The sequence below is a fragment of the Pavona decussata genome, unplaced genomic scaffold, assembly GCF_977016875.1.
Source record: "Pavona decussata unplaced genomic scaffold, jaPavDecu1.1 SCAFFOLD_508, whole genome shotgun sequence".
Classification (NCBI taxonomy): domain Eukaryota; kingdom Metazoa; phylum Cnidaria; class Anthozoa; order Scleractinia; family Agariciidae; genus Pavona; species Pavona decussata.
The window spans coordinates 1-14,323 of NW_028145825.1; the positions used below are offsets into that span (position 1 = coordinate 1).

The 14,323-nt window shown below is 39.0% G+C and overlaps 1 protein-coding gene across 2 annotated transcripts in view; it reads right to left on the bottom strand.

Annotated features, from left to right (window-relative positions):
• Nucleotides 1-10,387: 10,387 nt before the first annotated feature.
• Nucleotides 10,388-14,323, bottom strand: part of LOC146450119 (uncharacterized) — a 31,876-nt gene continuing 27,940 nt past the window's right edge. For both annotated transcript variants that reach the window (XM_085100720.1, XM_085100719.1), the window contains exons 2-3: nt 12,856-13,073; nt 10,388-12,112 (exon numbers count right to left, since the gene is read on the bottom strand). In XM_085100720.1, the coding sequence (XP_084956846.1) occupies nt 11,415-12,112; nt 12,856-13,003 (846 nt within the window). In that variant the 5' untranslated portion in view covers nt 13,004-13,073 and the 3' untranslated portion in view covers nt 10,388-11,414. The remainder of the gene's footprint in view (nt 12,113-12,855; nt 13,074-14,323) is intronic.

Here is a 14,323-nt window from a genome sequence, read left to right on the forward strand (position 1 = left end):
AAAATCTTTCGTGGTCCAAACATGTTAATAAGACTGCCAAGATTATCTCCTCTGGCATAGGTGCACTTAAAAAACTGAGGCCGTTCATTTGCGACGATACAGCAATATTTAACAATTAGATTATGAGCTCGAGATTTCTATCGCGTGATAGTTGATGAGGGCGAAGCCCGAATCAACTATCACGCATAGAACTCGAGAGCGAATAATCTAATTGTTTTAGTATAAATCTACTAGTCGTTCAAAACTAAACAAGTAAATTATCTATTTCCTCATCGCAGACACTTCGAAAACGCGAAGAAGCGGGCGCCATTTTGTTGAAAATCGCTACTCACTATCTATCACAGAATAGATAGCGAGTAGCGTAGCCAATCAGAGAACGGCATTCGTGATAGAACACTAGTAGATTTATACTAATACTATATAGAGCCCTTATTGAACCATATTTTGATTATTGCTGTCCTGTGTGGGACGGTCTCAGCAACGAATTAGCTGACAAATTACAAAAACTACAAAATCGCGCCATTCGGGTCATAACAAAGTCAGATTACTATTCTAGCGCTACCGCCCTACGCGGTAAGCTGGAATGCGATAATCTCTGTACCAGAAGGAAGAAGCAAAAATTGAAAATCATGTTTAAAACTTTAAATGATCAGTCTCCGGAGTACCTGAAAGGCCTATTTAAGCCCTTCAGCACGGACTATGGACTTAGAAATAGTGACAACAAATTGGCTCTACCTAAGCCTCGTACCGATTTTTTGAAACGTAGTTTCTGCTACAGTGGAGCACATTTGTGGAATAGCCTTCCATCTAACGTCAGAGCCATTAGATCTTTTACTAATTTTAGAAATGAGATAGATCGCCAATTGTCCTCCTCGTACTCCCACACGGCAAACATGTAAATCAGTTTTAATTTTAAATTTTTGTCTTGTAACTGATGTTTTTACCATGTCTAAATAAAGTTTATGTATTTATGTATGTATGGGTTAGGGTTAGGGTTTATGTATGTATGTAAGCGGTCACTTAGCCATTCCCCGAGGGTGACCGCTTAATACAGATTCGACTGTATTTTAATAACTTCTCCACAGTACTTTTATAAGAAAAGTAACGGGACAAGATGGGAGAATTTGTTCTTTGATATTAGAGGTTAAAGGGTTAACTGAGATGAAAACTGAACTACAACGTCGATCTGTACGGATGCCAAGCCTTGGGTAGAATGAACAATCACAATCATACATTGAGCGTTTTTCTTTTATAAAACAAAATTAAAATAATGAAAAGATTCTCTTGTCGTTAAAGGGAGAGTTTCACGGTTCGGCGCATTCGCTTGGCGTCTCACTGTTGTACAATTTTTTCCATCCAAAGCAAAACACTGATGTTTGATGCTGTTTGTCCGTCGAATTCTCCGTTTTTGACAGTTGAATTCCATATGAACAAACAGTACGATTGAAATCTAGAAAATCCTCGCGAGTTCATCCAAAGCCAGTTGGTGACCTTTGCCATTTCCAGCGAAAGCAGATGTGCCGCGAAATCGTTGTCTATTTTAAACAGACTTATCCCTTTACCAATTTTCCAGGTTTGGTGGACGTATCTTGTTAACCGCACAGGATTTCTACATCCACTCCACTCTGTCCGCTTAACTTCTGTGCTTCCAGAGAGTCCACAGAACGTCCCGTCGCCGGTCGGCCGCGCCATCGACAAAAATGTCGTTTTCGGATGCTAAAACACTTTTAACCTTACAAAAATCGAACTTATATTTACAACAGGAAACAAAGATTATAAAAAGTGAAGAACGAATAGCGGATGATCCAAATTCGGGCGCGATTTCAACAGATTGTTCCACCACAAGGTCGCATCGAATTTAGTGTCGACCCGTACAATTCATTTTTGAGCCGGTCTGCTCGCGCATGCGCTTGACCGTGAACTTATCACAAGTGCGTTTTTCCCCCTAGCTTTTCATACTTTTGATCATTGCCTGATCATTTTGTTGAAATAAACAACGAGGTATTTCTCTATTCGTTTTGTGAGTTTTAGCATGTACCTCAAGACGTACCACTTGGAAGACACCTGTTCATGTTATATGTAGATGCAACTCAATTTGAGACTGTCAGATGTGAGCGCTAGCCGAAAGGGATCTGCCTAGTATGGTCTAGGGGCCGGCTTTTCCCTCCCTCTTTGTCGGACTGAGCACAAGACCATCTCCGCTGGCATAAGAGACCTGCGGTGTCAGAGGTTTCTTTTGCCAGGACTGTTGTATTATCTCAGAATAAAAAGTAGCGAGATTGAAACATGACGTTTCGGCGACAACATGTAACATGATGATCACATTAACAGGATGATTACATTGACTTTCAGGCCTTCTTTGCGAAGAGAGATAAGCGCGCGGTCAGTGGATCAGCGATTCAGGTAATCGACAGAACAATATCAGTTGTGACGTTGCTGGGGAGCGAATGGACCTGACAGGAAAACAACTTAAAGGGCTCAGTAAGTCTTGAACAATCATGTTTTATTTTATGTTGTTTCTTTTAATTTCACTGTCGTGTTTGCTTTAGAACGAGAACGAAATATTTTCGAATTAGCGATGTCATTGATTATTCTAGCTGTAAAGTTGTTCGTTTCAAGAACCATCGCTTAACTTATGTTGTTATTTTCGCACTTCCTTTCAGTTAAATACCGTAAGTTTACCTAGCTAATCAACACAATCACTTTCCGCGAATGCCTTAAGGTGGAGTTCCACTGTCGCGTAAATTTTACCTGCGTACAGACGTGAATTGAGCTGGCTTTACGTACGTAAATAAAATAAGACGCGATGAATGAGCGGCGTGCGTAAACGTAAAAAGTTGAACAGCATTCAACTTTTTACGTTTACGCACGCGACGCACTCAACTTTTTGCTCATACATCGCTTCTTATTCTATTTACGTACGTAAAAACCAGCTAAATTCACTTCTGTACGCACGTAAAATTTACGCGACAGTGGAAATCCACCTTTAGTTACTTTCTAGAATAGGCTTTATCACGGTTTTCGACGCCATTTTGACGGGTAAGCAAACGGGCTTGAAATAACAGTGTTTGTATGGAAATCCGATGTCAAATAATTTTCATAAAACATCGCTTCTGAAGAATAACAGGCTTGAAATAACAGTGTTTGTATGGAAATCCGATGTCAAATAATTTCCATAAAACATCGCTTCTGAAAAATTCATGAATTGGAAACTTTTGGCACTAGAAAAAGGATTTTAAGGAAAAAATTGGAGGGATGTAACCGTGACGGAAAGCGTCCAGTCGTGTTTTGAACTTTCCATACATTTCCCTGTATTTTTTCCCGCGAACTATATTTAGTAGCAGCTACGTTAGCTTTTATGCATAAGCTGTTTACTACGTAATATAAAATGGCATTTTCACCGTGTTCTGACCTGTATTTTGTACAACCTGTATTAAGCGGTCACTTAGCCATTCCCCGGCCGAGGGTGACCCGCTTAAGGTTACTCCAAACCTTTGAGGGGCTACTCTTTGCCGAATGTTTATTTTTCGATCAAATTAAAGTTAATTACTTAAACTTACATTTTCAAAAGCAAATTATTTAAAATCTTAAAACACGCGCGAGAACATTGAGAAAAAGGCATTTTCGTAAAAAAGTTAATAAGTTTTCAAGGTGACATAATCTCTGTAAGGCGTGGACTCCCCAGCGACCTTTTCGCGGCAACGGCTTCATTTCAACTTATTCGCATTTTTTGTTTACACTCGAGTTTGAGTGTTGTGATTTTGGAAATAGGCAAGTCAATTTCTTATCACTTTGCAGCACAGAAGGTGCTAAGTATCTTGAATCTTCCTAGACCATTGAGCAATGTTTCGTGGACTGCACATACGAAGGCTCCTGAGAAAGCTGTAAACGAGCTGCTCGAAAGAGAACTCAAAAACGCGATGCTACAACTGAAAATACACAGGCGTACTTCTTCTGTTCACTGATTCAACTTGAAAAGTGGGAAACTCCTATCCTTTTAATGCTATAAATGTAGTTTAATTGATATTGAAAGCCTTATATATTCTATTTTCAATCTTGTTTAATAGAATGTCGATTTGAACTTCATTTTCATTTGAAAAATTCAAGCGAGTTTTTTATTATCTTGCTCGCATGGAAATTATGCGTCAGTCACTAACGTATAACCAAAAGTTTGAAAATTCATATCTTTTGAACTATTGAACGGAAGAAAACCATGCTTTGAAACGTTGTTTGATAAACTATTTGAAAACGTACTACCGAAAGTAGCTACACGTTTAGTTTTTCTTACATCTCCAGTGAGCGTAACGGCCTCTCTGTTGATGCGTGTTATGTGATACTTAAGATGCAAAATGTTCAAAAATCTATAGCTCGGGTTTGAATCATCGTAAAATTCTCGTTCTTGCACCAAAATAAAGCTATTGAAATGTGCTATGAGATGCAATGAGATATTATTATGCGCGTTTGCTTTTTATTGAAAAATAGTCGCATAAACTTTCGTTTCCGGTTTTGTTTACAAGTTCACGATTCACGGTGCGCACTTGTACTTTTTACTGATTTCACCTTGAAACTGTGCAACTCTTATGTTGTTATTGCTGTAAATGTACTTTCATCAAATTTTAAAGCCTTATATATTGTAGTTTCAATATTCTATAAAAGACTGTTCATAAGAACTTCATTTTCAATTGAAAAATGGAAGCGAGTTTTTATCATGTGGAACGCGTATGAAATTGTGCGTCACTCATTAACGTGTAACCCGGCAAAACGGTTTAAAAAGTCGTATCTCTCGACATATTCAACAAATAAAAAAAAATAAAACCATGCTTTTAAACCTCATTTATTACATCGTCGAGCCTGGTTAAGTGTTGGAGATTGCCTTTGGGAGTTCTAGTATTCTTGCACATCTTGGTTTATAAACCAAAATACGCTCATCAATTCGAAGACTTGCAATGTTACTGAACACCGAACAAAACTTACCCGATAGCTTTCATGTCGGCCACTAGTGCCTCCCTTGGCGCTTGCCTGTCGGTTTATCTTCTTTTCTTGTCGTTTCTTTTTTTGTTAAACGTTTTTTCCCCTAGGTAATACCGAAAACGTGCTCGCAGAAGCTAACTGGGAAAAACATGACTGAAAAACTATACATGACTTTCCCGCGAAGCACCATTTTGCTTCCTGTGCCGAGCGTCAGGGGTTCTACTATGTTATTGGCTGGCGGCTCACAGTGTGAGCCCGGTGTTGACATAATTCTCCGAGAAGGCGTGACATGCTTCTAAATCTTTAGAGGGCGAAAACTCGCAATACGATTTCTGCAAGATGCCTCCTCTTCAAATGAATTAATAGGGTATGTAGAATTGACGAAATTTCGTGAAATTTGGCCCGATAGTTAACTGAACAACGAGGAACAAAAGGGTGTCGACATTTTTTTTAAAATCAAATACTTCCCTCCTGGCGGCCTCGGAAAGCAACACGTTTGCAAATTCTTTTTTACTGGAACTTGACAGATATATTAAAAGAAAACCAATAGGAATACGGGGAAATGCTCACACCCTTTGAGAGATTGATGATTTTTGATTAACACTGTGCAGCTACATTTCGTCAGAGATCACGTTTGATACCCGATTAATTCGGCGGAATGGCGCTCTGTCATTTTACTGTTTACCGGCTTCCTTCGCCTTAGCAGAGGAATAACCAAAATAGCTTATAATTTTATCAAATTTTGCATTAAATAAGCTTTTTATCGATATATAGATTGTGGTGGTTTTCTAAAAAACAACGCGCGTACGAATTTTTTTCGGCAAGGCACTCGCGAAGGTTTGGCAAAAAGTTGCCTCTAAGACGTTTACGGTCTTTTTATGGAGTTAACATCTTGTTTAGCTTGAAGCAAATATTTTCTCTCATTTTAAAACACAGTCTATGCACTGCTGCAAACAAAGGGAGAAAACTGAGTGAGCCTCCACAATTCAAACGCACTATATCAGTGGAGCGAAGCATTTGCAAAAACACAGTCGTTATTTAAATACAATTCAAGCCTTTTCAGTATTACTGTGACACGTTGCATAGCTCTATAACACGCTAGAACGATTACTAGACAACTAAAAAACCAAATAGCCGTGCCAAGAAACACAACTTCTTGTGACAAACACTAATCATTGCAGCAATTACAGAATGAAGCTCATTGCACGATACAAGCAATGATTAATTCCTGTCCTAACATTACACAAATCTCAACAAGAAAGGCAGTTAAAACTATCAAGCACTTAAAAGAGCCAAGCCAAACCCAGCTGAAATGCCCTATGTGGTATAAAAACAACGTCGTTGAACACACGGAATAAGAGGTCATATTCAAAACGAAGAGAATTCAAAAGAGGAAACTGAAAAATCATTAGGTGAAAATGACCTGTCGGATGATGAACATATGATGGTTAAATCCAAACCCGCTACAAATACTTGCGAGCAGCGCAGGCTTTTAAAACCAATTTATCCCTTAAAAAGAAAACCTACTTGTATAAGCTAGATTTAAAAAGGCTAAAACACGCGCCAGAAAGTGACTTATGCTTGTCAGTCTTTATTTACACACCGAATTCTAAACTGTAGGCAGCCCAAACTGACAAAATCATTATTTTCATAAGAAAACTGGTTATTGGTACTGGCTTTTGCTTCAAAAGATTTTCCAAAATAGTCATTTGGAATTCACATTGAAGGAATATTTTTTCAGTCAATTAGTCGATTTTCTTGTGATCAGTGTGATGTTAGAAACAAATTGAGTTTTCCTGAAGGGGGCAGCTCACCTGCCCCCTCTGCCCCCGCGCTATGTACGGCCCTGTAAAATCTCCACAGTACTTTTTATAAGAAAAGTAACGAGACAAGATAGGAGAATTAGTTCTTTGATATTAGAGGTCCTGTATTAAGCGGTCGACCTGTATTAAGCGGTATTAGCTAAGCAGTACTAGCTAACCTTCATGAATGGCTCAATGTAAATTAAGCTCAGCCTGAATATTGCCAAAACGGAATTAATGTTAATAGGCTCACGGCAGAGACTGGCTAGTACTACGAGTGGTCATTCACTTACTGTACAAATTGAAGGTCACGAAATTGATAGAGTGCCCCACACCAAATCCTTAGGACTTTACATCGATCAAAATCTTTCGTGGTCCAAACATGTTAATAAGACTGCCAAGATTATCTCCTCTGGCATAGGTGCACTTAAAAAACTGAGGCCGTTCATTTGCGACGATACAGCAATATTTAACAATTAGATTATGAGCTCGAGATTTCTATCGCGTGATAGTTGATGAGGGCGAAGCCCGAATCAACTATCACGCATAGAACTCGAGAGCGAATAATCTAATTGTTTTAGTATAAATCTACTAGTCGTTCAAAACTAAACAAGTAAATTATCTATTTCCTCATCGCAGACACTTCGAAAACGCGAAGAAGCGGGCGCCATTTTGTTGAAAATCGCTACTCACTATCTATCACAGAATAGATAGCGAGTAGCGTAGCCAATCAGAGAACGGCATTCGTGATAGAACACTAGTAGATTTATACTAATACTATATAGAGCCCTTATTGAACCATATTTTGATTATTGCTGTCCTGTGTGGGACGGTCTCAGCAACGAATTAGCTGACAAATTACAAAAACTACAAAATCGCGCCATTCGGGTCATAACAAAGTCAGATTACTATTCTAGCGCTACCGCCCTACGCGGTAAGCTGGAATGCGATAATCTCTGTACCAGAAGGAAGAAGCAAAAATTGAAAATCATGTTTAAAACTTTAAATGATCAGTCTCCGGAGTACCTGAAAGGCCTATTTAAGCCCTTCAGCACGGACTATGGACTTAGAAATAGTGACAACAAATTGGCTCTACCTAAGCCTCGTACCGATTTTTTGAAACGTAGTTTCTGCTACAGTGGAGCACATTTGTGGAATAGCCTTCCATCTAACGTCAGAGCCATTAGATCTTTTACTAATTTTAGAAATGAGATAGATCGCCAATTGTCCTCCTCGTACTCCCACACGGCAAACATGTAAATCAGTTTTAATTTTAAATTTTTGTCTTGTAACTGATGTTTTTACCATGTCTAAATAAAGTTTATGTATTTATGTATGTATGGGTTAGGGTTAGGGTTTATGTATGTATGTAAGCGGTCACTTAGCCATTCCCCGAGGGTGACCGCTTAATACAGATTCGACTGTATTTTAATAACTTCTCCACAGTACTTTTATAAGAAAAGTAACGGGACAAGATGGGAGAATTTGTTCTTTGATATTAGAGGTTAAAGGGTTAACTGAGATGAAAACTGAACTACAACGTCGATCTGTACGGATGCCAAGCCTTGGGTAGAATGAACAATCACAATCATACATTGAGCGTTTTTCTTTTATAAAACAAAATTAAAATAATGAAAAGATTCTCTTGTCGTTAAAGGGAGAGTTTCACGGTTCGGCGCATTCGCTTGGCGTCTCACTGTTGTACAATTTTTTCCATCCAAAGCAAAACACTGATGTTTGATGCTGTTTGTCCGTCGAATTCTCCGTTTTTGACAGTTGAATTCCATATGAACAAACAGTACGATTGAAATCTAGAAAATCCTCGCGAGTTCATCCAAAGCCAGTTGGTGACCTTTGCCATTTCCAGCGAAAGCAGATGTGCCGCGAAATCGTTGTCTATTTTAAACAGACTTATCCCTTTACCAATTTTCCAGGTTTGGTGGACGTATCTTGTTAACCGCACAGGATTTCTACATCCACTCCACTCTGTCCGCTTAACTTCTGTGCTTCCAGAGAGTCCACAGAACGTCCCGTCGCCGGTCGGCCGCGCCATCGACAAAAATGTCGTTTTCGGATGCTAAAACACTTTTAACCTTACAAAAATCGAACTTATATTTACAACAGGAAACAAAGATTATAAAAAGTGAAGAACGAATAGCGGATGATCCAAATTCGGGCGCGATTTCAACAGATTGTTCCACCACAAGGTCGCATCGAATTTAGTGTCGACCCGTACAATTCATTTTTGAGCCGGTCTGCTCGCGCATGCGCTTGACCGTGAACTTATCACAAGTGCGTTTTTCCCCCTAGCTTTTCATACTTTTGATCATTGCCTGATCATTTTGTTGAAATAAACAACGAGGTATTTCTCTATTCGTTTTGTGAGTTTTAGCATGTACCTCAAGACGTACCACTTGGAAGACACCTGTTCATGTTATATGTAGATGCAACTCAATTTGAGACTGTCAGATGTGAGCGCTAGCCGAAAGGGATCTGCCTAGTATGGTCTAGGGGCCGGCTTTTCCCTCCCTCTTTGTCGGACTGAGCACAAGACCATCTCCGCTGGCATAAGAGACCTGCGGTGTCAGAGGTTTCTTTTGCCAGGACTGTTGTATTATCTCAGAATAAAAAGTAGCGAGATTGAAACATGACGTTTCGGCGACAACATGTAACATGATGATCACATTAACAGGATGATTACATTGACTTTCAGGCCTTCTTTGCGAAGAGAGATAAGCGCGCGGTCAGTGGATCAGCGATTCAGGTGATCGACAGAACAATATCAGTTGTGACGTTGCTGGGGAGCGAATGGACCTGACAGGAAAACAACTTAAAGGGCTCAGTAAGTCTTGAACAATCATGTTTTATTTTATGTTGTTTCTTTTAATTTCACTGTCGTGTTTGCTTTAGAACGAGAACGAAATATTTTCGAATTAGCGATGTCATTGATTATTCTAGCTGTAAAGTTGTTCGTTTCAAGAACCATCGCTTAACTTATGTTGTTATTTTCGCACTTCTTTGTGAGAAAACTTCCTTTCAGTTAAATACCGTAAGTTTACCTAGCTAATTAACACAATCAGACTTTCCGCGAATGCCTTAGTTACTTTTCAGAATTTTGTGGATATTTTGCTTTGCCGGTCGCTCGAGATACTCGTTTGCATTTGTCAAAACTAATTATATGACGAGTGGTTGTCAAAATGATAATCATTTTTCTTATTTTAAGTTGACTTGTTTAGAGAAATCAAAGTTTGGGTCGTTTCAGTTAAAAGAAAAGCTATTTCTCATTAGTAAGAGATCGTTCTTGCAATCAACAGCCCTATTTTTTACTTAGGCTGCTGGTTAATCATTAACTACTACGACATGTGACTGGAAAAGACTCATTTTGAGGCCAGGGCGTGAATTCCTATAAAGCGATGGTTAAAGTTTCCGGCAAAGTTCTTTTCTAAACGAATTAACCCTTTGAGTGGAAGACCACCTTAACTGAGATAAAAAGATGAACTACAACGTCGATCTCTACGGATGCCAAGGCTTGGGTAGAATGAACAATCACAATCATACATTGAGCGTTTTTTTTGTTCATAAAACAAAATTAAAATAATGAAAAGATTCCCTTGTCGTTAAGTGACTTTATAGACTAATCACAAGCGTGTTTTTTCCCGGTAGCTTTTCATATTTTTGATCATCACCTGACCATTTTGTTGAAATAAACAACAAGATATTTCTCTATTCGTTATATGAGCATATGTATATGAGCACAATGCCGATCGGGCCTGTGCAAGGCCTATTCCTTCAGTTAAATCCACTAACTGCGTGGGCGGGGTGAGTAGTCCTAATTATTTTTGGCCAGCAGAGTCTCTTTGTTCAAAAATAGCTTTTCTCTAGATGGAGAAATTTTTTGAAAATATTTTACTTGAATGATGAAGCGGCCGGATTGAAGAACAAGAAGAACAAGAACCCGAACAACATATGTTATTCCTGTTTTGTACAATGTTATAAGAATCCTGCTCCCTGAGATTAAAAGCGGTATCGTTTTTTCCGTCAGACTCTATGGTATAAACAACACTCGCTCTGAGAGAGCTATAACTTGTAGCTCTGAGAGAGCTATAACTGGTATTTATATCAAATCCTATTGTCCCCAAAGTATCTAAAATAATAGAATTCTATGAAATGGCCAGTGTTACATCCCTAATGCGAACGCCACAGCCGCACTCAAGTGAAGGCACGAAAACTCCGCCGATGCGCGAAAGCTTCGACGCAAGAGAGTTGCGAGTTTCAAGTGTATGTTTGTTCCCCGGGCTTTTCGTTTGGCTGTCTCTGAGAGATAATGGGGGTTAGTTTGTAAAGAAACTTTAGTGCTGCCTTGGCAGAAAGTGAAAAACATGTTTCGTTTTATCAACTGAGTTGACTGATAAAACTTATTTGGCCAGTGTTATTAAAGACCTGGCCAGTTCTTTGTCAGAGCGAAAGCTAACGCTCGGCGACGAAGAGCTGACGAAGGGCTAATTCTCCAAACAGCAGTTGATAAAACCAAATATTTGACTCTGGGAAAAACGGGGGTGATGCTCTTTATAGTCTAGGGAGATAGTTTCTGGCAAGAAAGGTTCTGGCTGTACTTTCTCTCTACAGAGATTTTTAAAAACTTTAATTGAAAGGAGAATCTTTCACTACTCTTTCAAATAAATACACCGGAGGGTGGGGCAAAAATTTTGATCTTAAAGTAACTACTCCTTTGGGCGTGATTCCTCTGTCCAGCTCCACTTCAACATTCTTTCTTCTTTCTTTTCTTGCACTTGTTAAATATCCCTCACGTTGTAAGTTTATCAAGTAGCGTTCTAATCTCGCGGACGGTGATAAATCTTGGTTGAAGCTTCGAATAATTATTGTACCTAGGGAATCATCAATAGAGGCTTCAGTTTGCAATGCTGTTAAACTTGCTCTCCGAGGCGGGGCTAATCTTTCACTTTTCTCCTTTCGTCTAGGCAGAGCTGAACAACATAAGCGCTTATTCAACATCCTTGGAGTGCCGTTGTTTCTGCGAATGACAGTCATCGTTTTGTCAGTTTCACTTTTTTCGTGATCATTTTTGATTCGCAAAGAACATCCGGAATCTGAATTCAAAGACCTTGAACCTTTCTTTCCGTCTTCTCTCAGCACGGGCTGACCTCTTTCAGAATACATATAAAGTAGATAGTTTGTAGCTCGTTGACGCGAAGCCAGAATTTGGCACTCGCCCTTCGTGAAACCAAGTGAGGTTACGTCCGGGCGGCTGTATGCGTGCCCAGTGTTGGAGATTCTAATGAGGCATCTGGTGGAGTCTTCTTTTTTCTTTTCATTGATGACTATGAAAATGAAGCCAAAAAATAATTTACCGTTACTAGGAATTACTAAAACGATTATAATTTGGCCACAAAAACGTTAATGGAAAGAAATGGATAAAACGTTTTTCCTGTGAATAGATGTTCCTTGGTCGCCCGCACAAAAGGCGACAGGGGAACCCGTACAAGTTCGTTAGTCGGTAGGTAAACATTGAAATTCTTGCTTCTCTGTAGTAAATCATTAAGGCATTATCATGGCCGGCAGATGTTTTACAGCATAAAGGTTTAATTTTACCTTTCCCGGCTACCACGAAGATTATCTTTCCTACAGGTAAATAGGCCCTCGCCTCCGAGAACAGACGGGCGAGATGCGAGTGGATCAAATGTCGTAAAAAGCGTCTGCTCTCTAACGAACCAGTCAGAAACCGAACTGAAGAAAACATGCAGACCGCGGGAAAACGCGTGTCCACCAAGGTATGATTGATGTCGTTTTTGCTCAGTTCTGAACAGCTGAAGCACGTTTCATGATTCTCGAACAATTACAGAACTCAGAAAAAGTAATTGAAACATTATCTAAATACGAGTGGAATTTTTCGCTGAAGCTCGATTTCGAGATTTAAAAGGGGTAAGATTTCACAATAATACCGGCACATTTTCGCAAATTTAGAGGAGAAAATGTTGAAAATCAATTAAAATTGGTAGTTTTTTCTCAGTATCTGACCTCAAATCAATAATAGTTGCTGTTATTAACATAAATTAAAGATCACCTTCATTAACTCTGCCCTTGACTGAAGATGGAATCCCTTTTTCACTGCTTCTTGACCAAGCGTGGTTCATGATTCGTTCTTTTCTTCCTTTGCACTGAATCGCAAGGTTGTTGTCTTGTTCGGCGCTCCGAGGCATTTTAGTTAACATGAGTTGATCGTCACCGCTTGAGGCCAAGACCAAAAGTTCAATTTACGTATCGGGTTTAAAAATGAGTGCACTGAAAAAGAAATAAAGATCACACAATTAAAGGTGCCTTTTTCGAAAAAAAAAATTTTTTTTCCCATCACAGTGCTTATCGATCGGTTTCGTTGACCGTTATTAAAAGGATGCTAAAATTCTTTCAACTGTTTTCTTCCTTGTGTATATGTATTTTTTTTTTATTTTATAACGTATGCGGCCTGTAGAATCAAATCATGACGCATGGCATTAATTCCTTAATACAACGCGAGGTCTTTTGTTTCAAAAGGTGAAAACGAATTTGGTCGTGATGTCTCAAGTACTTCAAGTACCAGCGTTGCGAAAACACTGTTGCTAAGTGGCTGCCAACAAGGGGAGAATAGTGTATACTGTTCACAGATCATAATCAGCTGTATAAAGACTGTAATTATATGTGTATTTCCACGTCCGTTGCACATATTTACACGTTAAAGCCTATTAACCTTTCTTATAAAATTGGCATGAGACAATTCAGAGAGACAGCCAGCAAGAAATAATAAAATACTCCAAAACTGTTGTTTCCTGAGAATGAGGTATTTTTCAGTCAGTAAGACAGACATACTCGAAAAAAAAAAGAAAGAAAAAAGAGAGAAAACGCGAGAACTCCCAACAAGAGTGGAACCTTTGTCATCACATGGGCTCGCCTCCGTTTGGGAAAACTCGGATTTTCTTTAATTTTCCTAGTATGCCAATGTCACTGAAAGCTACTGACTGACTGACACATCATTCTCATGTATTTAACACATTTATTCTACTTCGTTTCCGGCTTTTTTCGCAGATCGTTAAACCGCCTTTTATTGTGATTCTTGTCAAAAGTGTGTTGCGGCCTGCAAGTTGAAAATTAATCTGTTCGAAATTTTTTGTTAGGGAACAATATTTTACTGTCGATATTGTTAGTTTTCCAATTTCATCAGTTTTCGTAAATTTTTGGCCTATTTTGGTAAGAGAAATGTTGTTTTTTTTTTAGTTGTCAAATACGTTGTAATGTACGAATTCCCGTTGACCAGTGTAACCCTAAATAGCCTTGTTTAGTCGCACTCTAAGCAACATTTTTGTCCCTCTGAAAACAAACGGAATTAATTTTCTCACGTAGTTACGAAAGTGCCAGTGTTTACCGTCAAACACTGAAGCTCTAGTTTTTCATCGCGGTGGTGATTACCCAATAACGGGTAATCCATTGAAAGGTTCGGCACTGACTATGTAAAGCTTTCTAAAGTTTATTTTAAGTTACCACACCTAATGAACTGGTAG